Source organism: Pipistrellus hanaki (assembly GCF_964339955.1).
Source record: "Pipistrellus hanaki genome assembly, chromosome: 3".
NCBI classification, from domain to species: Eukaryota; Metazoa; Chordata; class Mammalia; order Chiroptera; family Vespertilionidae; genus Pipistrellus; species Pipistrellus hanaki.
In genome coordinates, this window is record NC_140505.1 from 135,606,029 (window position 1) to 135,630,110 (window position 24,082).

General features: G+C 34.1%; 1 protein-coding gene across 4 annotated transcripts in view; it reads right to left on the bottom strand.

The window, feature by feature from the left end:
* The window catches only part of MON2 (MON2 homolog, regulator of endosome-to-Golgi trafficking), a 98,990-nt gene that overhangs the window by 39,822 nt on the left and 35,086 nt on the right, over positions 1-24,082 (bottom strand). For all 4 annotated transcript variants that reach the window (XM_084877550.1, XM_084877548.1, XM_084877547.1 and 1 more), the window contains 14 exons: positions 23,358-23,552; positions 17,958-18,082; positions 17,423-17,559; positions 16,537-16,690; positions 13,328-13,560; positions 11,206-11,287; positions 10,215-10,399; positions 9,339-9,451; positions 8,679-8,783; positions 8,208-8,288; positions 8,057-8,130; positions 7,884-7,974; positions 2,831-2,932; positions 1,675-1,785 (listed from right to left, as the gene is read on the bottom strand). In XM_084877550.1, the coding sequence (XP_084733676.1) occupies positions 1,675-1,785; positions 2,831-2,932; positions 7,884-7,974; positions 8,057-8,130; positions 8,208-8,288; positions 8,679-8,783; positions 9,339-9,451; positions 10,215-10,399; positions 11,206-11,287; positions 13,328-13,560; positions 16,537-16,690; positions 17,423-17,559; positions 17,958-18,082; positions 23,358-23,552 (1,788 nt within the window). The remainder of the gene's footprint in view (positions 1-1,674; positions 1,786-2,830; positions 2,933-7,883; positions 7,975-8,056; positions 8,131-8,207; positions 8,289-8,678; positions 8,784-9,338; positions 9,452-10,214; positions 10,400-11,205; positions 11,288-13,327; positions 13,561-16,536; positions 16,691-17,422; positions 17,560-17,957; positions 18,083-23,357; positions 23,553-24,082) is intronic.

The window sequence follows — 24,082 nt, forward strand, 5'->3', positions numbered from 1 at the left end:
AAGTTCAAAATCACCTCCAGTCAGACTACAATGGTAAACAGAAATTTTATAGTAAAATAAACATTGAATATAATTTTCTAACAGTAATCATTAGGGGTTTTGTCATCTATATCGTTTTTAATTTAAGAGAAAATAAAAATCAATCTTTATGATGTTAGAATTCAGGATAAATGGGGAGTGACCTTATGTTAAAAGATAATAATAGATATATAGAAATAAATCTCACTAAAGGAAATAGATCTATATAATATCTAACTATATTCATAAAAAGAAAAATAATTTCCAAATTCTAAAATTACCTTTCATTTACTCTATTAATGTATAACATATATATTTAAATTAAAAATTATCAATACTTCTAAAAAATGAATAAGTATAAGAAACAAAGATGACATATAAGCACAAAATCTGCTGGAGAGTTTTAAAAAAACAACAACTTCTTTCTATTACTTTCAGCAGCTGAAAATACTTGCTTCATTTTTAACTAACTTCTCTCCAAAGATTCATTTGGTTCACTGATTGAACACACATTTGTAAGGTCTCACTATGTGCCAGGTATTAAGCTAGACATTGAAGATATACATAAACGAGGGTTTTCTTTTTTAAAGAAAACAAATTGCAGTTAGGAAAAGAATAAGAAATCACTAAAATAAAAGCTCTGTAAAAATGTAGATCTTTTCTGTTTTGCCCATCATTTTACTCCAAAAGCTAAAACACTGCCTCCCTTATGTACTTAATAAGTACCCTATATAATAAAAGGCTAATATGCAAATTGACTGAACAGTGGAACGACTGGTTGCTATAATGCACACTGACCACAAGGGGCAGATGCTCAATGCAGGGGTTGTCCCCTGGTGATCAGTGTGCTCCCACAGGGTGAGCACTGTGCAGCCAGAAGCCCTGAGCCGGCTCATGATTGGCGAGTGCAGTGGCAGTGGCAGGAGCCTCTCTTGCCTCTGCACCAACCGGACATTCCCCCAGGGCTCCCATACTGCGGGAGGGCACAGATTGGGCTGAGGAAAACCCCCCACTCCAGTACTCAAATTTCATGCACCGGGCCTCTAGTTTGATGAATAAATTTGTTGAATACAATTACAATACAGTAAGACAATGAGAGCAATGAGAATAGTTGCTTCATTAAATGCTTCCTTCCTACTCAATCTTCAAGCAATTAACCTTTGGTGTACTTTTAAAAAAAACTGTATAAAATATATATGAATGATTAAGTGAGTCAGGACAAAGGACTCAAGACTAATGTAAAAAAATCTATTTTATTGTGTTCATCCCTTCTGCCACTTGTTTTCTCCCTTTGTAAGGGTATTTAGAATAAAAATGTCAAAGATAGGTGAGGACCAAAGAAAGAAAAAGAGACTAATAAAATAGGGCTCCAAAATGAAGTCCCAACACTGAAAGTTCTGGACTGGGAGACAAATTTCAGGTAGTTTATTAGCTTAGTTCAATGTCATACACAAGAAAGTTTCTACAACATTAGATAAAGATAATTCTAAACATCCAGGTATATCAACCTGGAGACCCATGGCCTATGTATCATACATTAAGCAACAAACCCACTTTTAAAAAATATCAGCCATTTGATAAAATAAGAAAAAATTACATATGTTAGAAGATGATTTTACATTAAATACTCTTTTTTTAAAAAGATTTTTTTTCTACCTGGTTTTGTGAAAGTGGAGGATCATGGTTAAATGTTAACCCTGCTTTAATAAGTGAAGTTAAAGCTTCTGCTCCCCATTCTCTCATTCGAGAATTTGGATGCTGACAGACCTAAAGGTAAATAAATTGAACAAAATTAAATATATAACTTGTATACTTAAGCTTACATATCAATTTGAGAAAATAAAAATAAAAACATTACATTTTTATCCTTTCACATTTAAAAAATTACATCAAATATTCATCAATAAGGGTTGAAGGAAATACTGTATCCAAAATATAAGTAAGCTTACCTTCTGAATAATGGTCAAGAGGAAGCAATAGAGAGACAGAAGATAAAAGATGAAATCAAACAAGTCACAGAAAAGAAAGAATTTCATAAAAGTAAATGATGTCATTAGAGTAAACAAAAGCAGCAGATACTCACGTCCCTAATTAGAACTACCCTCATAAATAATGTGCTATAATTTTAAAAACCACATTTTTTGCCATTTAAGGAGAATATCCATAATAAAGAAATCTGTACATGTCATAAAAGTAATCCAAATAAAATAGGGGTGGGGGAAGCACTAGCACATTTGTTTTTCTTATTAAAAATATAACCTTTGTCGGGTTACTAAATTAATATCAAATGATCATGGCATCATAAATCAAAACGGCACATACACATGTACAATGATAGAAGCGGCTATTATTAAGCTAATGCTTAAGAATCACCCCAACTTGAATACTACAGAATATAAATCCAGATAAAATTCCCTGGCACCATCTACAAGTAGTGATACCAAACAGGTTTTTCCCCTTGTAGGAGATCTATCTCATAATCATGGGAAAGGCTGTAAAGCAGCAGTGTTTACTACTAAATCTGTCCTAATTGCCTTGAAATAGCTGGAAATAAGGAGATTAAAAGATTGCATCATAAAAGAAAGAAAACCCAAACTAACAGCTGAAAGAGACTTCAAAGATTTTATTGATATAGCACCTATTTTCACCCCAAAACAAAAGAATTCCTACAAGGCAATTAACTTTAGTCCCTGATAAAAATATATAATTAATCCTGATTTTGTGTATGGTTATTCAGAGTCATTAGTTTATTGTGTAAGTCTTTATTCTTAATAAAAATAAATAAATATAATAATTTTTAAAAAGAGGTTACCTCAAGTAGATGGCCAGTTAGAGGTCTCCATAGAATTTCTATTCGGTGCATGTTAACTAGACCAGTTTCTAACAATTTAGCAACAGCAAAAAGAGAGGGTTCCTAGAGAGAAAGCATATTACATCTTGATATTTAAAGAAAAATTTGAGTACTTCAACTATAAATGAAACTGAGAACACTCTGAAGAGCATGACTATAATTAACATATGACTAGTTAGTACAAAGTTAGCAATAAAGATAATAAAACCCCAGTCCTCAGGAGATAAGTCTTTCTGCCCACCCTCAAGTATCCAGAATAGCTCCTATCTGGAAAATTTGATTAGAAAGAGAATGGATTAGTGAGAATAGATTAGTGAAATTCAAAAATTTCAGACACACAGAATGATTAGTTTTCTGACCAGAAGAAAAGAATTCTACTATGGGCTAAACTGTGTCCTCCTAAAACCCACATGTTGAAACACTAAACCCTAATGTTACAATACTTGGATATAGAGCTGATGAGATCACTGACATTAAGAGGTAATAGGATTATACAATCCTGATACAATAGGATTAGTGTCCTCGTGAAAAAAGATACCAGGGAGCTTACAAGCACATGCTCCCTCTCCTTTGATCTAATTTTTTTAAAATGTATAGATATCAAGGCCTCATACTCAAAGATTCTTAGGAAGCCTAGAATGTGGCCCCGACATTTATATTTTCTAAAAAATCTCATAGCTGATTTTTATGTACACAAAAGTCACTAGTGAAGTGATTTAAAATGGAACTCTGGAATGAGACATATATGGGTTAAAATTCAAGCTTTACCAATTACAAAACAGTGATCCCAGGCAAATTACTTAAGCTATTTCATATTTCATCTATAAAATGGGTATAGTGCTATTGAACCTTACAGAGTTGTTTTCAATAATTAAATAACATATTGTGAGTGTCTGACATTCAGCAAACTATTATTTTGCTTTTTTATTCCTTATTATGCTTTATTCTGTTTTATTTTTGTTATTGATATGAGCATGGTAAAAAGGATAACATCACCTCCTTCTAAAACAGAATTTGCAGGCCTTACCATCAGCTACTTCCTTAACCCATTAGCACAAATTCCTACAATGAGGACCAAAATGAGATGACTGGTCACTGTAAAGCCACAGCTAAAGAACACTGATATATACATCTTTAATACCTAGAATATTTAACTTTCTCCGATAACATCATAATGAACTTTAAAAATGTAGAAAATAGAGGTTTCTACTAATTTTAGTATCTGCATATTTAGAATTTTTATAGAAAGCACTAGTTTTTTTGCATGTGTTGTTTTTTTATGTGTTGTTATTCCCCCAATGACTCCCAACCCCCCCACTCATGCCCTCATCCCCCTGGTGTCTGTGTCCATTGGTTAGGCTTACTGGAGTATATGTATGCATACAAGTCCCTTGGTTGATCTCTCAAAAAGCACAATTTAATAACAGACTCTCTTATGTCTACATCAAAAAATATTTTTGGCACTAAAGGGTCCCAGGTTCAGGCTTGATCCTCAGCCCTGGTCAGGGTGGGAAGCAACCAATCAATGTGTCTTTCTCACATCAATGTTTCTCTCTTTCTGTCTCTTCCCTCCCTTCTACTCTCTATAAAAATCAATGGAAAAGTATCCTTGGGTGAGGATTAACAACAACAACAAAAATCATTTTTGCCCGGCCAGTGTGGGTCAATGGTTTAGCATCAATCCATGAACCAAGAGGTCAAGGCAAATGCCTGGGTTGCGGGCTCAATCTCCAGTGGAGGATGTACAGGAGGCAGCTGATATATGATTCTCTCTCCTCATGATGTTTCTATTTCCCTCTCCCTCTCCCTCTATTTGATATCAATAAAAAACATTTAAAACAAAAAAACATTTTTATAAAATTTATACTTGAATATTTTTTAAATCTTATTGTTCAAAGTATTACATGTTATCCTTTTTGAATATTTTTACAAACTTGATATTTCCCTTCCATTAATCAGCACTTCACTTTACAAAACTAAATCCTAAAATGGAGAGAGATGTGAACCCATTCTCAGGGAAATCATCTCTAATCCAGTGTGCAATTTCTCAACATTTGTTCCCTCCAAGCACCTCTGAAATAATGAATCTACTCCTACCACTCTAGGTTAGCAATAAACTAATAATAATAAATTATTTTATTCTTTTCAGTCCTCATTGATCTTGACTTCTTGTAACATTTTTCCCTTTCGATTTCCATGACACTGCCCTTTCGTACCTTTCTAAATCCAACCATTCCTTCAATTTCCAGCTCCAATCACACCAATTTATCTTAACTTTAATTCATTTCAGTAGAAATACATACCAAAAATGTCTTGCGTAACAAGGTACTAAGGATTCAAAGAATCAGTGTTACATCACTTACTACTACCCTTTTTAATTAGACTTTCATACTATCTTAACTACTACTTAACTATGAGCCAGAGAGTTTATATACTCTTTGAAAGTAAAAATCTTATATTTTCTAACAATAACAAGTAAGCATTGTACTTGTTGAGTGAATGCATAAATTCTCAAGACATCACCATTTAAACTTGCTAAAATGTCATTAAAAATAATTTTAAATATTAAAAATATTTAATTTTTGTATTAAGAGTTAATCTTAAAAATGTAGAATTACTGAAGAAATTTACTACTTCACTATATTTTATATTATCCTTGCCTATTTTGGGAGTAAACAATAATACTACATATTTTCAAACATCTGGATGTCTATGTAATATACAAAACACTGCTCTAATAAGACCTTACTAGCTAATCTTTAAATGAGTCACATGAACAAGATAAGCCACAGTATACAGAATTATAATTAAGGACTAGGTAGACAACATAATTTTGGGTCCTATATTTAGATTTAAACAGATTTGCATTCTGTTTTTTAATCATTTTTTGTGAGTCTTCACTTATGTATAAATAGTCCAACTATATTTATTCATTGTAAGATGTAGAAAGCATTTTACTTTAAATAATTTCTAAGATATAAATAAATCAAAATATTCCTGTGCTTCCCAGTTATAACAGGAATGATATTTTGAGTATAGAAAGACATTGTCTCCAAAGTATTTTCTATTCATGTAGTCCACATGTGTCAAACACAAGGCCCGCGGGCCAAATCCAGCCCGCCAGGCCTTGCAATGTGGCCCGCACCGCGCTATCATCACTGCACTCCGCTGTCAGTTTATGACTGTTCAGTAAACCATTCGGCCCGAGATTTAGGCTGGATTTTAGATTTTGGCCCCTTCTCTGATTGAGTTCGACACCCCTAATGTAGTCAATGAACAAAGCAAAAAATTAATTTTCAAGGTAGGGAGAGTCATTTATTACCTTCAGAAAAAAATGATAAGCTCCTTATTTTCTATCCCAACAAAGACAAGAGAAACTGAGGCAAATATTCCTTGATTTAAATCTTGTATTATCCCAATCATAATAATTGTTAAGTATTATGAGATTTTATAGAACTTACTTATAAATGTGGTGTTTTGTTCTATATAAAAATATTTTGAGAAATATTCAGTACACAAGAAAAAATGTATTTACAGAGAAATTATTATTATTTATTTAAAATAATACGGGGTAGGGCAAAAGTAGGTTTGTGGTAGTGAGTATGCAAAACAGTTTATTCTTGGATTATTATTTATTAACTAGAGGACCGGTACATGAAATTCGTGCATGGAGAGGGGGTGTCCCTCAGCCCAGCTTACACCCTCTCCAATCTGAAACCCCTCAAGGGATGTCCGACTGCCTGATCCTACTTGGATCAGGCCTAAACGGGCAGTCAGACATCCCTCTCACAATCCAGGATTGCTGGCTCCCAACTGCTCACCTGCCTGCCTTCCTGATTGCCCCTAACCGCTTCTGCCTGCCAGCCTGATCACCCCCTAACCACTCCCCTGCCAGCTTGATTGATGCCTAACTGCTCCCCTGCAAGCCTGATTGCCCCTAACTGCCCTCCCCTGAAGGCCTGGTCCCTCCCAACTGCCTCCCCTGCTGGCCATCCTGTGGCGGCCATTTTGTGTCCACATGGGGTCAGTCATCTTTGACCACATGGGAGCACCCATCTTGGGTGTTGAAGTGACGGTCAATTTGCATATTATTCTTTTATTACCGTTTCCCTGAAAATAAGACAGTGTCTTATATTAATTTTTTTCTCCCAAAGTTGCACTAGGTCTTATTTTCAGGGGATGTCTTAACTTTCCATGCGATAGGTCTTATTTTCGGAGGATGTCTTATTTTCGGGGAAACACAGTAGATGGGAGGATTAGATAGGATAGAGGCCTGGTGCAGGCGTGGTGACTGGCTGGTTTGCCCTGAAGGGTGTCCCAGATCAGGATGGGGGTTCCCTTTGGGGTGTGGGGCAGACCTGTGGTGGTTTGCAGGCCAGCCACGCCCTCCTGGCAACCAAAGCAGAGGCCCTATTATCTGGGATTTATTTATCTTCTATAATTGAAACTTTGTAGCCTTGAGACCAGGGCTGTGGAAAGCTTGGCTTCCTCCATTGCCTGGGGAAACCAAGCCTCCTGCTCGCTCTGTGGCTGCAGCCATTTTTCTTGGGATTTACTTATCTTCTATAATTGAAACTTTGTAGCCTTAAGCAGAAGCCAAGGCAGGCCAGGGCAGGCAGAAAGCTTGGCTTCCTCAATTGCTGTGGAAACCCAAGCCTCCTGCTCTGTCTGTGGCCGTAGCCATCTTGGTTGGATTAATTTGCATACCTGCTCCTGATTGGCTGGTGGGTGTGACTTGAGGGTGTAGTGGAGTTATGGTAAATTTGCATATTACTCTTTATTAGATAGGATTATTGTATTACTTTCCATACAAACAATGTAAACCTACTTTTGCCTCACCTTGGATATATCACAAGCCAAATCACTATTCCATCAACAAATAACATAAATGGTAAAAATTCAACAGAGTAGGGTTAGTCCGATTAGTGAGATACTAATATCCTAATGAGTACACATACACCCTATTTAATTAAATAATGTGCTATATTTAAAACAAAGAGGTAGAATACCACACCTTATTATTTCCATAGGCCATATCCATTGCTTCTAGGGATAAGGAGCAAAGTGCATTTATTAAATGATGCAATGATACGTCATCAAGGTACCTAAAATAAAAAAATGAATAAGACATGCTGCCTTATAATAGCTAATAATAATGTTTCCACCAATTTAAAAACCTGATCTTACTGTGAGCTTTCAAACAATCTTGAAAGTATATTGGAAATCACTGGTAAATCTGTCATCACTGCTGTTGTTAGAACCTAAGAGAAAAATAAAATTAATGTAACATATGAACATTGTGGGAAGCACTAATTGAATGAGAATGACTAGAACTTACTGTACTGGGTCCTTCTACAGCTCTCCCAGGTTTCAAGGCACCACCACTACTAGGCTTTAATCCCAGAATCCATACAAGATGCTGAAAATGTTTTTAAAAATCAAAACAAAGAAATTTATAAGCATAAAAATTCTAATAATGAAAATTAAAACTCAGTAGTAACTTTTACTAACTAAAACTGAAATCAGTAGTAGGCTTCTAACAACCAAATTTAAATAAGCAATTAATAATCATACAAAATACTTATTACACCAAACATAGAACTTAGTCTAGAACATAGGCCATTATGAGAAGTATTCCATTATTTCATACAACATAAGCCATGTCTTCTTTCCCTTCCAATTTCTCCCTTTTCATATTTACTGCTTATTCCTTCAGCCTGTTCAAAGTACCAATGGACATTGCTTAGTTTAATTGTTAGCATTTAGATATAAAACAATACTGACCTCTGATCCAGAGACTACAACATACCTGTAGAGTTGCCAAGACAAGTTGCCATGATGTTCCAAGAACAACCCCATGACAGTGTGCCAAGTTAAGTAAAGTCCTCATACACTGGATATTTTTGGATGTTAACTATATTAAAAAAGGATATATTTGCAGACCTGTTATTCATTCTTGAAAATTAAAAGCCTATACAGCAGCATTATCATATTCAAATAAAATAAAAAAAAACCACCAAAAATACTAAGAAAATAGGTTTGCGTGGTTTTACACAGAATACATTCATTTCCTTAAAAGTTGTGTTATCACAGACCGTCAAACCTTAGTGGGAAGGTAGGGGAGGGTGGGGGTAAGGGGGAGAGATCAACCAAAGTACTTGTATGCATGCATATAAACCTAACCAATGGACACAGACAACAGAGGGGTGAGGGCATGAGTATAGGGTTGGGGGGGTAATAGGAGGGATAAGGACACATATGTAATACCTTAATCAATAAAGAAATTTTTTTAAAAGTTGTTATCATAGTTGATTATGATAATATGAACTGCATATTTATTTAATTTCTTCTAAGGATAACAACCAGGTAAAAAAAAAATAAGTAAGATACATTTTGGCAAATACACAAAAAATATATAAAAGTTTCCTTGAAAGTTAATTGGCAAACAAGAAAAGAACAAGTACTCTACCATTACTGTTCCTTGAGGCTGGACTGCTAGGGGCTGACCCACTGCCACTACTTGCTGGTGAGATTCACTTGATGGACTTATCATCATAACACTTTGGCCCTGAATGGAATATGCTACAATAGAAACAAATACCTAAGTAATTCAAATATAACTTTTATGTTGCATTTAAAGTAATGTTACATTTTAAGACATTAATTTGACAAAACTAAATTCAATAATGACTTAGTTACTGATATACAAACATTTTTAAAACTCGGGAAGGGCTAAAACAAAGACAAGTTAAGCAAATATTAAGTAAATTAATTTTCTATGTAACTTTAACAAATTATATAACTTTGGTACACTTCTTTGTAAGAATTTAAAATAGAAATCAGAACTCTATTTTAAACATGTATTCCCAGTAAACTTTTTAATTAAAATTACAGATCAAAATTTACATTTGCAGTTTAAAAACTGAATATCTTATTGAAATATATTTGCATTGCATGGAAGAAACTTGAATGTTGAAAGTATTCAACAAGGAAAAACTTTTTTATTATCAATTTAATATAAGTAGTTGCAAACATTGTTGTTCTACTAGTTCCATTGGAAAAAAACATATAAAACACCATTTTGACAATATATTATAGTTTACAAAGGATTTCCAGATTTATCTTCACCATTATTGCTTAAAATTAATATTATTTTCCCTTACCCTCATTTCCACTATTTTTAAAAGATAAAAGTAACTAAGGTTTAGGGACATTAACTTCTCATAGAAGTCACAAAGTCAGTGAATAGAAGAGCAGAGACTTGAACTAAGAAGTTCTATAATCTTTTCTCTATGCCATATCAGCCCACTAAATGAAGAGAACTTTGAGTAAACTGAAGTCTTACATTTATTGGAAAGGGTGGCTGCAGTGGTGGAATTCAATACAGTAAGAGCATAATGGGGAGGCAGGGAACCTTTGCATATTGCAGTTATAAAGGCATCTCTTGAAGTTACTAGGCCCAGTCTTCCACAAAGAGCAGCCATAGTCAGTTCAGCTTTTAAAATATTCTCAGTGGCAGCTTCATCTGTGCTGAAAAAATAAAGCATTTCATTAATGTGATTAATATGATTAATTTATTTTTAATTACAGTGCAAACTATGTGGAATTAGGTATTCAAGGAAGTTTTAAGAAAATTTATTAAAAATTGTCAAAATCAATATACCTAAGAAGGAAAGTTAACCAACATATGCCTGAAAATTAAAAATATCAAGCATTTTAAAATCAGTAAATTCTGCGATTATGAAGAAAAACAGCAAAGAAATTGAATACTATGACTATAACAATTGTAATAGTAAAGCTTGAAATGAAAAAGTCATTCTTTAATTTTAGGATTGTTTTTTCAAGGCAAAAATAGGAGAGGAAAATCAAAACAAAAAATAATGCCCTGGTTGGTATGGCTCAGTTGGTTGGGTTGCCAATTCAATTCCCGATCAGGGCATATGCCTGGTTGTGAGCTCGGTAGAGGGTATGCAGGAGGCAGTTGATCAATGTTGTTCTCTCACATCAATGTTCCTCTCTCTCCTCTCTCTCTCTCTCTCTCTCTCTCTCTCTCTCTCTCTCTCAATCTCTCTCTCTCTCCTCTCTCTCTCTCTCTCTCTCAATCTCTCTCTCTCTCCTCTCTCTTTCTCTCTCTCTCTCTCTCTCCTTTCTTCTCTCTTTAGGAATCAGTAAACCATTCTAAAAAAAAATAAAAATAAAAATAAAACAAAGAATAGTATTATACATATATAAAAACTAAAATTAGAAAATAATTCTTAGGACAAATTTAAGTAAACTATTTTAGTGGTTTTTTTTAAATTGTCAAATGCAATGTAAAACTTACAAAGACTTAATACCTGGCATCAAGAAGGAGTGAGAGAGCAGCAAGTAGACCACACCAGCAGGCATTCACCATTTCTTCCCAAACAGCTTTATTAACTTAAAACAAAGCAAATAAAAAATAAACTACTTGATGATAATTATAGATGTCATCTTGACAATATGTCAAATTCTAAAATCTCCCTGGTCATTTTTACACCAACAACTCAACTATTCATTATTAAAGCTATTATATTTAAAATATATCTGAATAAATGAAAACTTAAAAACCACTTTATAGTTTCAGAATTTAGCAAGTCTTAAAGTTATTTTAAAATATCAATGGTAAGATATTTCTATATACAAGTTTACGTGTATGTTTTAAGTATACATATCAGATCAATTCCTATCCCTTTCCCCTTCATTGGGCCAAACTTTCACTCTATGTGACCAGCTGGCAATGAGTCAACGTAATAAGATTGATTATATACATTGGGGATCAAGCAAAAAAGTAAACAGGTTAAAATGGGACCAAGTTTCTCTCTATGGAAGAAGGGAATTACAAATATGGAAATCTAAAAATAGCTCGTCATAATAAATTGGAATTGAAAAAATTGGTGTGACCTCTTGATATTTCACAGAGAAATATATATTTTTAATGTAGAGAAATGTGTGCTTGTGTGTATTGTATTTCCTATACCTAGTGCACATGTGTTGGTTTCTAAATACTATTCTCCACTAAAAGAACTAGAACTCCTTGGAAAAATAATTAATTGCTGAACTGGGCAAGAAAAAAACAAGATAAGCTTGGAAGATTTTGTTGTATTTGATAGTAAGAGGGCTCAGAAAATGACAAAAGGACACAAAGCAGATGTGCTATCTTGAAAAGGGGTCCCCAGTGGCCCTGTTGAGGATATCTGAGAGTCAAACCAAATAATGATAATCATAGATTATAATTCTTTGAATAAAATACGAATTTAAGAATTTATACTGATATAAATAAATGAATGGGGGAAAAATGAGGGAAAAGGGATATCTCTTTTAAAGTAAAGGTCTCGCCCTAACAGGTTTGGCTCAGTGGCTAGCAGGGGTCTTCAAACTACGGCTCGCGGGCCACATGCGGCCCGCAGAGGAGTCTGATCCAGCCCGCCAGGTTTTTTGGGCAGTGAGCGCAGCCGAGGTGTTACAGTAGGAATTAGTAGTTCATATAGTCCGGCCCTCCAACTCTCTGAGGGACCGTGATCTGGCCCCCACTTTAAAAAGTTTGAGGACCCCTGGGCTAGAGCGTCGGCCTGGAGACTGAAAGGTCCCAGATTTGATTCCAGTCAAGGGCATGTACCCTAGTTGCAGGCACATTCCCAGTAAAAGGTGTGCAGGAGGCAGCTGATCCATGTTTCTAATTCTCTATCCCTCTCCCTTTCTCTCTGTAAAACATCAATAAATATATATATTTTAAAGTAAAGGTCTCAAAGCATTTCTCCACAAAAAGTTAATAATTAACTTTACACAGAAAAAACAAGGTAGACATATTAACCAAATGATAAAAGTTAATGTCAGCAATTATGAAACATATTGACGTTTGTTGAACACAGTAAGTCTAGCATAGCAACATTTCTGCAGTAGCCAAAAATGATTAAATTGAATCTAATTATGAGGAACCAAAAAACCAACCAAAATTGACTAGTCTATACTCTTAAAAAATGTCAAGGTCATATAAAACATGAAAAGAATTAAGGAAATTTCCCAGATTAAAGGACAGTACAGAGTCATGGAACTAAACTTAATATGTGATCCAGGAACATAAAGGGGCAACTGGCAAAATTTAAATGGGGTCTGGAATTCGATGGTAATATTGGATTGATGCTAAATTTCTGATGGGAACATGTTCAGTAGTTATGTAGGAAATTGTTCTTAATTCTAGAAAATACATATTAAAATATTAAGGGAAAATGGGGCCTCATGTCTGCAACTTACTCAAATGGTCCAGAAAAAAAGTATAGTGGCATATATTTAAATAGAGAATGATAACACTAATAGGGTGGTATTAACAATTGGGAAGTCAGGGTGAAGTATATATGAGAACTCTTATATTTGCAACTTCTCTATAAATTTCAAATTATTTCCAAATAAAATTGAAAATATAGAATCACAATAATATACCTATTTCCTTATCCATTTCATCTGCTGTTGACTGTAATTCTTGCTGTTCTGATGACTGTGTTGTTGAAGAAGCGGCTTCACTGGTAGGCTGACATTCCGTTTCAGTCTCTCCCAACTCTCCTTCAATCATACTAGTGATGCCACGGACAAGATCTAGCAAACAATGAAATGCCACAGACATGGCATAACCTTCTGGTATAGTTGGGGGCTCAACTTTGTCCAACATCTCTAGGCTGAAATTATGAAAAAACCAGAACATTAATGAGAAACTACAATGATGAAAATACATGAAACTAGTTCTATAATATGTAGATTCTAGAAATTTAATTTAATAGAATAGTAAAAGTGGACATTACTGTTTGTTTCTCTTCCTACATCTAAGAAACTAATTAGCAAAATTATAGCCTGACCACTGCCATACTAATTATTTGAGTAATTTAGTTTTTGTCTCTCCCCCCAATTGTGCCAATATTTTCATGAATTGTTGATATTAAAAAAAATAAAAACTGGGATGGGATTAAGAAATCAACCAAAGGATTTGTATGCATGCATATAAGCATAACCAATAGACACAGGCACTAGGGAGGTGAGGGCATGTGCTGGGGGGTGGGCATGGCCAGGGAGAATTCAATGGGGGTACGGGGGAAGGAGACATATGTAATACTTTAAACAATAAAGGATTTAAAAATAAATAAATATATACATACATACAAAATAGAATAAGACTTAAACTGACTGTAAAACATCTCAAACTGACTTGGTGCTTTTAAAATAAGGTGTTAACGAACCTCATCAAAATTACAACTAAAATACACAACAACCATCATTCAGAACTGCCTGAAAGCTGGCTGAATGAAAGTTCTACAACTTGAGAAGTAAAGAAGAAGCACAATGTGATTGGTAAGAGGACTGGAGCCAGGGAACAGGCTAGTCTGACACCTATGTGAGCTTAATCTAGTGGAAGATTATCTCTGCAGAGGCCACCTGTGAGGAGCCTGGGATCCCAGACCCACACCAGACCCCCAGTCCAGACTCCCAGAGCTGGGAAGAGAAGTCCCCAAACTTCAGGCTGTAAAAACTTGCAGGGATTGTGGCTGAGTGACAGAAAGGCTGCTGGAGACTAAGGTGTTCCTTTTAAAGGGCCTATGCACAAACTTACAAGGTCCCTCTTCCTCTGAGCTCCAGCACTGGGCAATGGCTCTGGGGGACTCAAACACATACAGGAGGATCTGGATTATCTGGCATCAGGGCAGGAACTCGGAGGTAGCTTCTCCCAGACTGGGGTGCTCGCAGAGGTCACTGTTTCTGTGCTGGGACCTCTCCAGTGGTAGGGCTGACTGGCAGCCATATCTGAATGTCCATCAGCATGGCCCACACTGTTTGCTCTATTCTGGTGATTTCCTGAGACCTCACCCCATCCAATTTTCAGTCCCACTTAACTTGTTTGCAGCAGCTTTTCTGTATGAATGGCCTGTCTTACTCACGCTACAGACTTTGCTAAAATCTTTCAAACAAGCTGCAGCTGGTGTCAGCATGCTAATAAAAGTTACTTCCTATCCCAAAGTGTAAATGTCCCTGAATCATAATCAAGTCTTAATAAGCAGTAAATTTATTAAAAAATGTAAAACTTAGAATAAGCAATAAAAATACCATATATAGCTATTTTTTATTGAGAAATTACTCTTAACCTGAGACTAGTTTTTTTATATATGTTATCTCATTTAACTTCTCACAAAAACCCTGGATGATGGACTAAGGCAGTGGTCGGCAAACTGCGGCTCACGAGCCACATGAGGCTCTTTCACAAAATACCACATGTGGACGCTCACGTACAGTGCGATTGAAACTTGTGGCTCATGCGCAGGTGTCGGTTTTCGGCTTTCAAAAGAAATTTCAATCGTTGTACTGTTGATATTTGGCTCTGCTGACTAATGAGTTTCCCGATCACTGGACTAAGGTTATTAATCAGCAGTTTTTAACCCAAGTCTGATTCTAAAGCCTATCAATTTAACCCCTAGTAAGTGCCAACTCTGAGCATTGTAAAATTCTGGTAATCAATAAAAATATATGTATATTATTGATCAAAAAATTTAAGCTCAAACGGGTAAAGTTTTTGGGTCTAATCCTTGTCAGACTAATTAGCCTCATAGAGCCACATACTAAACCAATGAACATTAGGAGTCTTGTTAAACAGATCTCTATTTTTAAAGAACATATAATCTATTGGTAGCAACTAAAACATATAAAAATAGTCCTAAATATAAAAAACTCTAATTACCAAATTCTATGGTATAGACTTTAAGTGCTAACATAGGTAACTATATTCCATTGTAGTAAAAAAAAAAAAAAAAAATAGGTAACTATACTTTTTATTTATATCACAAACCTAAAACAAAGCCCATACTTTCTTACATAACCGTTTCAGTGATATTTTATTAGAATTACTACATCAATTCTACTCTTAAATAAAATGTAACGCATTTATTTAAATATTTTAAACTTAAGGTCATACTGCAAAAAAAAAAGTCACAAGGCCAACTTTGAAGGGAGCCATACTGAAATAAATCTAAAAAAATATGTTACCTATATTTATGTCAAAACTTGTGTCTATACATCAGTTAACTTTTCAAATTACTACACACTTAAAAGTCTAAAAAAACAGAACACACAATTAAGATTTATATGTGTGCTTTACCTTCAAAAAAAATAGTGAAAATAATTTTAGACGGAACCTCACAATGAATTAATGAAAGACACCAGTTCAGCAGGGAAGCTCCAATGTGAGCATACTAATTAATCTATGTGCAAAAGAACACCCAAGAGTTTCTGTCTGAAATGTTGATATATCTCTACTCTCTTCATATAAGGAAACTAATTTGCTAAAGATCACTCAGTATTAGAAAACCTAAGTTCACAGTGTATAAAATCAAGCCTTATACTTAAAACTCCATACAGACAGCTGAATAGGTCCTTAGGTAAAGAAATCACATTTTGTTTTATAATGCTGCTAACCACCTACAAATAGTACAAAAAAAAAAATCAAGTCTTAAATAATTTCTCAAACTTCGGCAAAAGAAAATTAGTTCTAAAATGTGTTTTAAATACTAGGTCTAAAATGTAAAATATAATGCAGCGAGAAACATTTTAGGATAAAATATCATTCCCAACAATATATTTCCTTATAAAATAATGCTATTACTACTACTTACTATGTTGCTTTAGCACTGCCTTGTACTGTTATAGTCAGAATAGGTATCCAAGTTCCTCTATATTCAAACGCTGGTAACAAAGTAACACCTCCACCAATCCCCAACATTCCCGGGTTAGCTGGTGCTGAGACAGTGCCACCTGCATTATTGTTTCCTTTCGGATAAGGGGACGAAAACAAAGATACCATGATACTACTTAATTACATATCAATAATATTCAAATACCTGGTCAATTTTTTAAAATTATGCTATAGGAATGGATATTATACAAATTAATGAAATTTATCAATCCTACTTTGGCTATTAGAGAGCATCCTAGTTTCACCAAAGCACCATTTCCTTTTTTTATATAAAAGGTACTAATAAGTAAAAATACAGACAAACTTTGTAATATACCTTTCGTTAATCACTTTTTATCAGAGGTGAGAATAAAAAATAAAAAGTGGAAAAGAAAGAAGGTAAAGGGAAACAAGAAGACATTGACATCCAAACTTAAATAAAGTTCACCGGTTTTGTTAAAAGAGAGACTAAAAGACCTCATAACATAATAACCAGACTCTTTAAAGAGAGGCACCAAATGAGGTTATCTTCTAAAATGAAGATATGTGATTTTGTTATGTGATTAACGTAACTAAAAACATATCAGAAAATATATTCTGGAAAGAAATAAACACAGTTGCCTCTGTGAGCTCAAATTATTCAAGTGCAAATACACGCATATATAAAATATAAAATATAATAAATAAATATAACAAAATTTATAAAATAGATATAATACATTTTAGTAATTAAATTTCTCTAGTCAAAGATATCTATAAAACATCTCCGACTAGTGAGTACTGTAAACTGACAGAACATAAAAATGAAAATATGAATGAGCCTTTACCAGCTTGGTTTGCAGTAGCAGGATTTCCAGTAGGAGGAACAAGAAACAATGATTGGATAAAAGAGCCCAGTGCATTCACAATATCACGAAAAACCTTGGTAGAATGTTGTTTCATATCATAGGACTGACAAAATGATCTGTAAAATAATTTTAAATATTTTTGGGGAAAATGTTTGGACATATTAAAATATTTAACTTTTTGTATACCAAGTAACATTGATAAATCAGTCTCAATGCTATACTTAAAACTTCATATTTGAGTGTTTTACTAACTTAGGATGAAGGTTCAGATTGAGGTTAATGTTCTTAAAAAATTATCTTGGCCATGTTAACTCAGTAAATTTGGCTGTTGACAATAACTAACACACTCTTTACCACTTCTCAGTTATTTTGCACACCAATACCTCAACCTCTTCATATACACACAATCCACTTTTTTTGTTTACAAATCACTAATATTTGGAAATAAATACTTTAACTTCCTACTGGCATAAAAACAAACCTACACATTTAACAAAATACTGCTGAGGTTTACCTTAATAGCTGAGGCTGCACACAGAGTCTGTGTATTGATTCTACTGCAACAGCTCGTAGCCACTGTGGTTTATCTGCATCCAGAAATTTCACCAAAAGTGACAGAAATATCTCACATTCAGTTACCTAAAAAAGTGTAAAATTTTAAAATACTTCTTTAAATCTAAGAATTATAAATTCCATTCTTATCTTATCCCTATGGACAAACCAATAAATTTTTTTAATTTTAAATAAATTAAAATTCTTACTTGGGAGTGGAGAAAAAGGGAAAATAATTATATATGGAAAAGCTAATAAGAAAAAAAAATCAGTGTCTAAGTACATCCCTGAAAACTCATAATAGAGATCTGCTAATGTGGTTAATCGTTTATCCTTATTTTTTAGAAAGTACTATGTAGGTATCAAGATTAGTATCTATGGCTTAAGACCAATTGTTGCATGAAGATACTTTATTAATTCCATTATACTGGCATGAAAGGTGATGAGTTCCTCTAGTCCTTTCCTGCAGGATAACAGTCAAGAGATAAGTGATGCTTAAGATGAAAGCATCCTGGTGGAAATACTAATACATGGATTAGAATATTAAATGCAAGCATGAGATTATTAGTGATAAGATCTTCTATTAGAGAAATGTATGTGAAGTAAAAAATTACATTAGACAAGCCAATTTATCCCCATTCATTCCTTTTTAAAAGCGATAAGTGAAAGGCAGGAGAGAGAGAGAGATTAGCCATATATAATTAAGTTTCATAAATTCCTTAAATTTATTTTCCTTAAAAAGATATCTGAGCATGGAGTCTAAATGATTCAAATGGCAGAGAGACACCTAGCTCAGATGTTAGAAAATGGAAAAAATATAGTATACTTGACATGTTGTATCTGTCCCAACACGACTGGGGCATTCTAATTTCCTCCAGTCAGTATAGATACATTAACAGAACTAGCCTTTCAAGATCAGTTACCTACAAGGATCATACCTCAACATAATAAAAGCTATATATGATAAACCCACAGCCAACATCATACTCAATGGGCAAAAACTAAAACCATTCCCTCTAAGAACAGGAACAAGACAGGGATGCTCACTCTCGCCACTCCTGTTTGACATAGTACTGGAAGTACTAGCCATTGCAATTAGACAAAAAGAGGAAATAAAAGGCATCCAAATTGGAAAAGAAGAAGTAAAGTTATCCTTATTTGCAGATGACATGATATTGTACATCAAAAACCCAAAAAATTCCATTAAAAAATTAATTGACTTAAGCTGTTAACCGAGCGGGACCTATAAATACGTCAAACGTAAACAATATTGGGAATGGGTAGGACGTATGAATACGTCTTTGAAATATATGTTGCACCCTGAGAGGGATGGTATATATTTTTCGTAATCTTTATAATTGTTTGTAAAATTTATAATTTTTTAATTCGATGTTTCCATTTTTTTGTTGGTATTCTTTTCTATTTGTTTGTAATTTTGTATTTTCCTTTGTGCTTTATATATAAACAAAAAAATATATATTTCATTTATTTTAATTAAGTATAAATACACCAACAGTGAACTTACAGAAAAAAAGACTAAAAAAGCAATTCCATTTACCATCGCACCAAAAAAATTAAGATACCTAGGAATAAACTTAACTAAGAAAGTAAAGGACCTATATGCAGAAAACTACATGACACTGAAAAAAGAGATAGAGGAAGATGGAAACAGATGGAAAAACATACCATGTTCATGGATTGATAGAATCAACATCATCAAAATGTCTATACTTCCCAAAGCAATCTATAGGTTCAATGCACTCCCCATTAAAATACAAACGGCATATTTCACTGACCTAGAAAGAACTCTCCAAAAGTTCACGTGGAACAATAAAAGACCCCGAATAGCCACAGCAATCCTAAGAAAGAAGAGTAAAGTAGGAGGGATCTCAATACCAGATTTCAAGCTGTATTACAAAGCCACTGTTCTCAAAACAGCCTGATACTGGCACAAGAACAGACAGAGAGATCAATGGAATAGAATAGAGAATCCAGATATCAACCCAAATCACTATGCTCAATTGATATTTGACAAAGGAGGCATGAACATACAATGGAGTCAAGACAGTCTCTTCAATAAATGGTGTTGGGAAAATTGGAAAGATACATGCAAAAGAATGAAACTAGATCACCAACTTACACCATACACAAAAAATAAACTCAAAATGGATACAGGACTTAAACATAAGATAGGAAACCATAAAAATACTAGAGGCATTCACAGGAAGCAAAATCTCAGACATATGCAAAAAAAACTTCTTCACTGATACTGCCCCTAGGGCAATGGAAGCTAAAGAGAAAATAAACAAATGGGACTACATCAAAATAAAAAGCTTTTTTACAGCAAAAGAAACCATCAATAAAACAACAAGAAAGCCCACTGTATGGGAGAACATATTTGCAAATGTTATCACTGATAAAGGTTTAATCTCCAACATCTACAGCTTCCAACAGCTTATACAACTTAATAAAAGGAAAATAAATGACCCAATTAAAAAATGGGCAATGGATCTAAATAGAATCTTCTCAAAAGAAGACAGAAGGAAGGCCAAGAGGCATGCTCAAAGTCACTAATTATCTGAGAGATGCAAATCAAAACAACAATGCGGTACCATCTCACACCTGTCAGAATGGCCAACATCAACAAATCAGCAAACGACAAGTGCTGGGGAGGATGGGGAGAAAAAGGAACCCTCGTGCACTGCTGGTGGGAATGTAGACTGGTGCAACCACTGTGGAAAACAGTATGGAGCTTCCTCAAAAAACTGAAAATGGAACTCCCATTTGACCCAGTAATCCCACTCCTAGGAATATATCCCAAGAAACTAGAAACACCAATCAGAAAGGATATATGCACCCCTATGTTCATAGTAGCACAATTACAATAGCTAGGATTTGGAAATAGCCTAAGTGCCCATTAGCAGATGATTGGATCCAAAAACTATGGTACATCTACACAATGGAATATTATGCTGCCATAAAAAAAGAAGAAATTCTCATCATTTGCAGCAACCTGGATGGAATTGGAGAACATCATGCTGAGTGAAATAAGCCAGTCAATGAAAGAGAAACACCACACGACCTCACTCATTTATGGATGATAAAGAACATTATAAACTGAAGAACCAAAAGGTAGATATAGAGACAGGAAAGCAACAAGCAGACTGTCAAATTACAGCAGGGAGGATAGGGAGATCTGGGGTAGATAAGAGATCAACCGAAGGACTTGTATACATGCACATAAGTACAACTAATGGACACAAAACTCTAGGAAGGGAGGGCATGTATGGGAAGGGGGTTGGAGGGGGCAATGGTATATGTACACAGATAACAATTTAATAAAAAAAATATAAAATAAAAGATCAGTTACGTTCACCCCTACTTTTCAGAACAAGATACACTGGTGAATTTTGGGGAAAAACACTGAGTCTCTAGGGTAGTGGCTCCCAAACTGCGGTCCCTGGGACTACTTCAGGGGCTCTGTGAGGTGATAATTACTTTCCTAATAATACTAAGATATTACTTGCCATTTTCAATGTGCTGACATTTATACTGATGACACAAAATAATGGTGGGTAAAAGAAATCAAAATAACAAAAGTAAAATATAAATTATCATTTTATTAAATCTGACCCGTAAGTGCATGTCTTTTTAATTTTCTATGTGGCAAAATGCGAAGTACACTTGAAGCACTTTTGCAGTGTATCAAAGCACAATGGCTGTCTGGAGGAAAGAACTGTGCCTCGTCACTTTTTTTCCTTATGCAAAAAAGAGCAATGGCAAACTATAACTATTCAGACTTGTGGGTATTAAGATATTTTTTCAAAAATTAACAAAGTAAGCCTGTCACTTTAGGAGAAACAGCTGACAGTATTTATTGCCAATAATAAAATTTAAGCTTTCAAATAAAAAGAAGAATTTGGAGAAACTTGTATCTGCCACAAAATCTTGACAGTTTCTTAATCTGATAAATGATTGGTGATATTAATGTGTGATTCTGGCACGATATAAAGTGCTAAAATATTTGCACAATTAAAATAATATTCTAAAATTATGCATGGTATAACTGAAGCACAAGATGAACCAATGAATTTTAATGTGACAGAGTATGAAAATGTCATTAATATGACTTCCGACTTTACACTTCAAGAAAGTGTCACTGGCTTGGCTTAGTGTGGTATCAAAGAAAAATATCCACTATTATTTCAAAGGCCATTAAAATAATTCTGCCTTTTCCAACTATACATCTTTGTGAAGTCTGATTTTCTTCATATGCTTTGACCCAAACAAAAGAATGAAAATAGACGATATAAAAATCCAGCTATCTTAATCAAGCCAGACATTAAAGAAAATTGAAAAAATAAAACAATGCATTTATTTATTTGGAAAATACAGGTATTTTTTATAAAAGTAAAATTCAAAAAAATAACATGTAGTGTGGATTTTAGTATCATCTTAGTTTTTAATACAATAATGACAAAAATAATCCACATAAGCCAAAGCTCCTCATTATTTATTATGAATATAAAGGAGTCCTACAACTAAAAAAGTATAAGAATTACTACTCTAGTATGTCCTCTAAAGATGTATCTTTAAACCAGATAATGAAAACAGAAAAATAAGAGGGTAGCATTCTACATCAATCACATACCTCACCCCACAACAACCATCTCTCTAACTTTTGCCCTTGGAGAAACCAGAATATCTGAACCTTCCCATATGTTAAGTCGAATGTAAAAGATAACACCAAGGGAAATAATATATATTTCTGAAGATTCATCTTTGCACACACAGTTTTAGAGCTGCCTTATTGTTGTAAAAGGAAGTCATATCAGTTAGTTATCACCCCCAATTGATGAGGAAAGCACAGAAACAGGCCTTTCTCTTCCTTGAGGCAGTAACAATCAATCTCTTCTATAGCTGGCTATACTGTTATTTCCCCATTCTTTCTGCCCGCTCCCCCCCCCCCCCTTTATAGTATCTATTATAGAATATTTATAGGTACTCATAAAAAAAAGTCTGCTTAGCTGAAGTGAAAAAGATCAAGTATCATAGATCATCTTCTAAAAAGAGCACAGCTGCTCGGTCAGCACGGCTCTGTGGTTGAGCATCAACCTATGAACCAGGAATCACAGTTCAATTCTGGTTCAGGGCACATGCCTGGGTTATGGGCTCAATCCCCAGCGTGGAGCATGCAGGAGGCAGCCAATCAATGATTCTCTCTCATCATTGATATTTCTATCTCTCCCTCTCTCTTCCTCTCTGAAATCAGTAAAAATATAATTTTAAAATAAATTAATTAAATAAAAAGAGCACTGCCTATAATAACACACAAAATATATATATGAAAACTAGTACTTACCAAAAGACTGTAAAATTGCTTAATCAGAACAGATACAACTCTCAGCAAACGCATGCAGATAGGAAAATATGGTTTTTCAACTGGTGCCGGAGAAGATGAAGTATTGGAACCTTGTCTGAACTTTATATTTGGAGAAAAGAGCTTTATCACAAGAGGACATACTCTCTCTTTTAGGAGGAAACTAAATTCCTGGTGCTATTTGAAAAAAAAAAAAAAAAAGGAAAAGAAAAGCAATTAACTTAGTTTGTACTCCATGCTAGAACAGTCTCATAGTAAATAAACTTCTTAATAATCTTTGAATAAATTAGCTTTATTATAAGTTTATGTAGTTTATTATTTTAATGTTTACAAACAATTCTGAAATTAGCACTGTTCTCTGACAGTGTCAGATCAAAATGATAATATGTCAGTAAGTTTTTTAAAAAAGACTCTAAATTAAAACAAATATTTAATGATTTTACAATAAGTGATGCTTATTGCTAGGATTTTTAATTTTAGTAGAACATTAGCAATTAAAAATAAAAAGAACAGAAGAAGGAAAATAGATTGCACAAATTCAAACAGATAAAGTATTTAAAATAGGCAGCTGAGAGAAACCTTGATTAATAAAGTATAAGTTATACAATTTATTAATTCTTTTGTGTAAATGCAGATGTATTAATGAGCATAATATTCTGTTATACTTAGATTAGTTAAACAAAACACAAACACAAGCTGATGAAAAA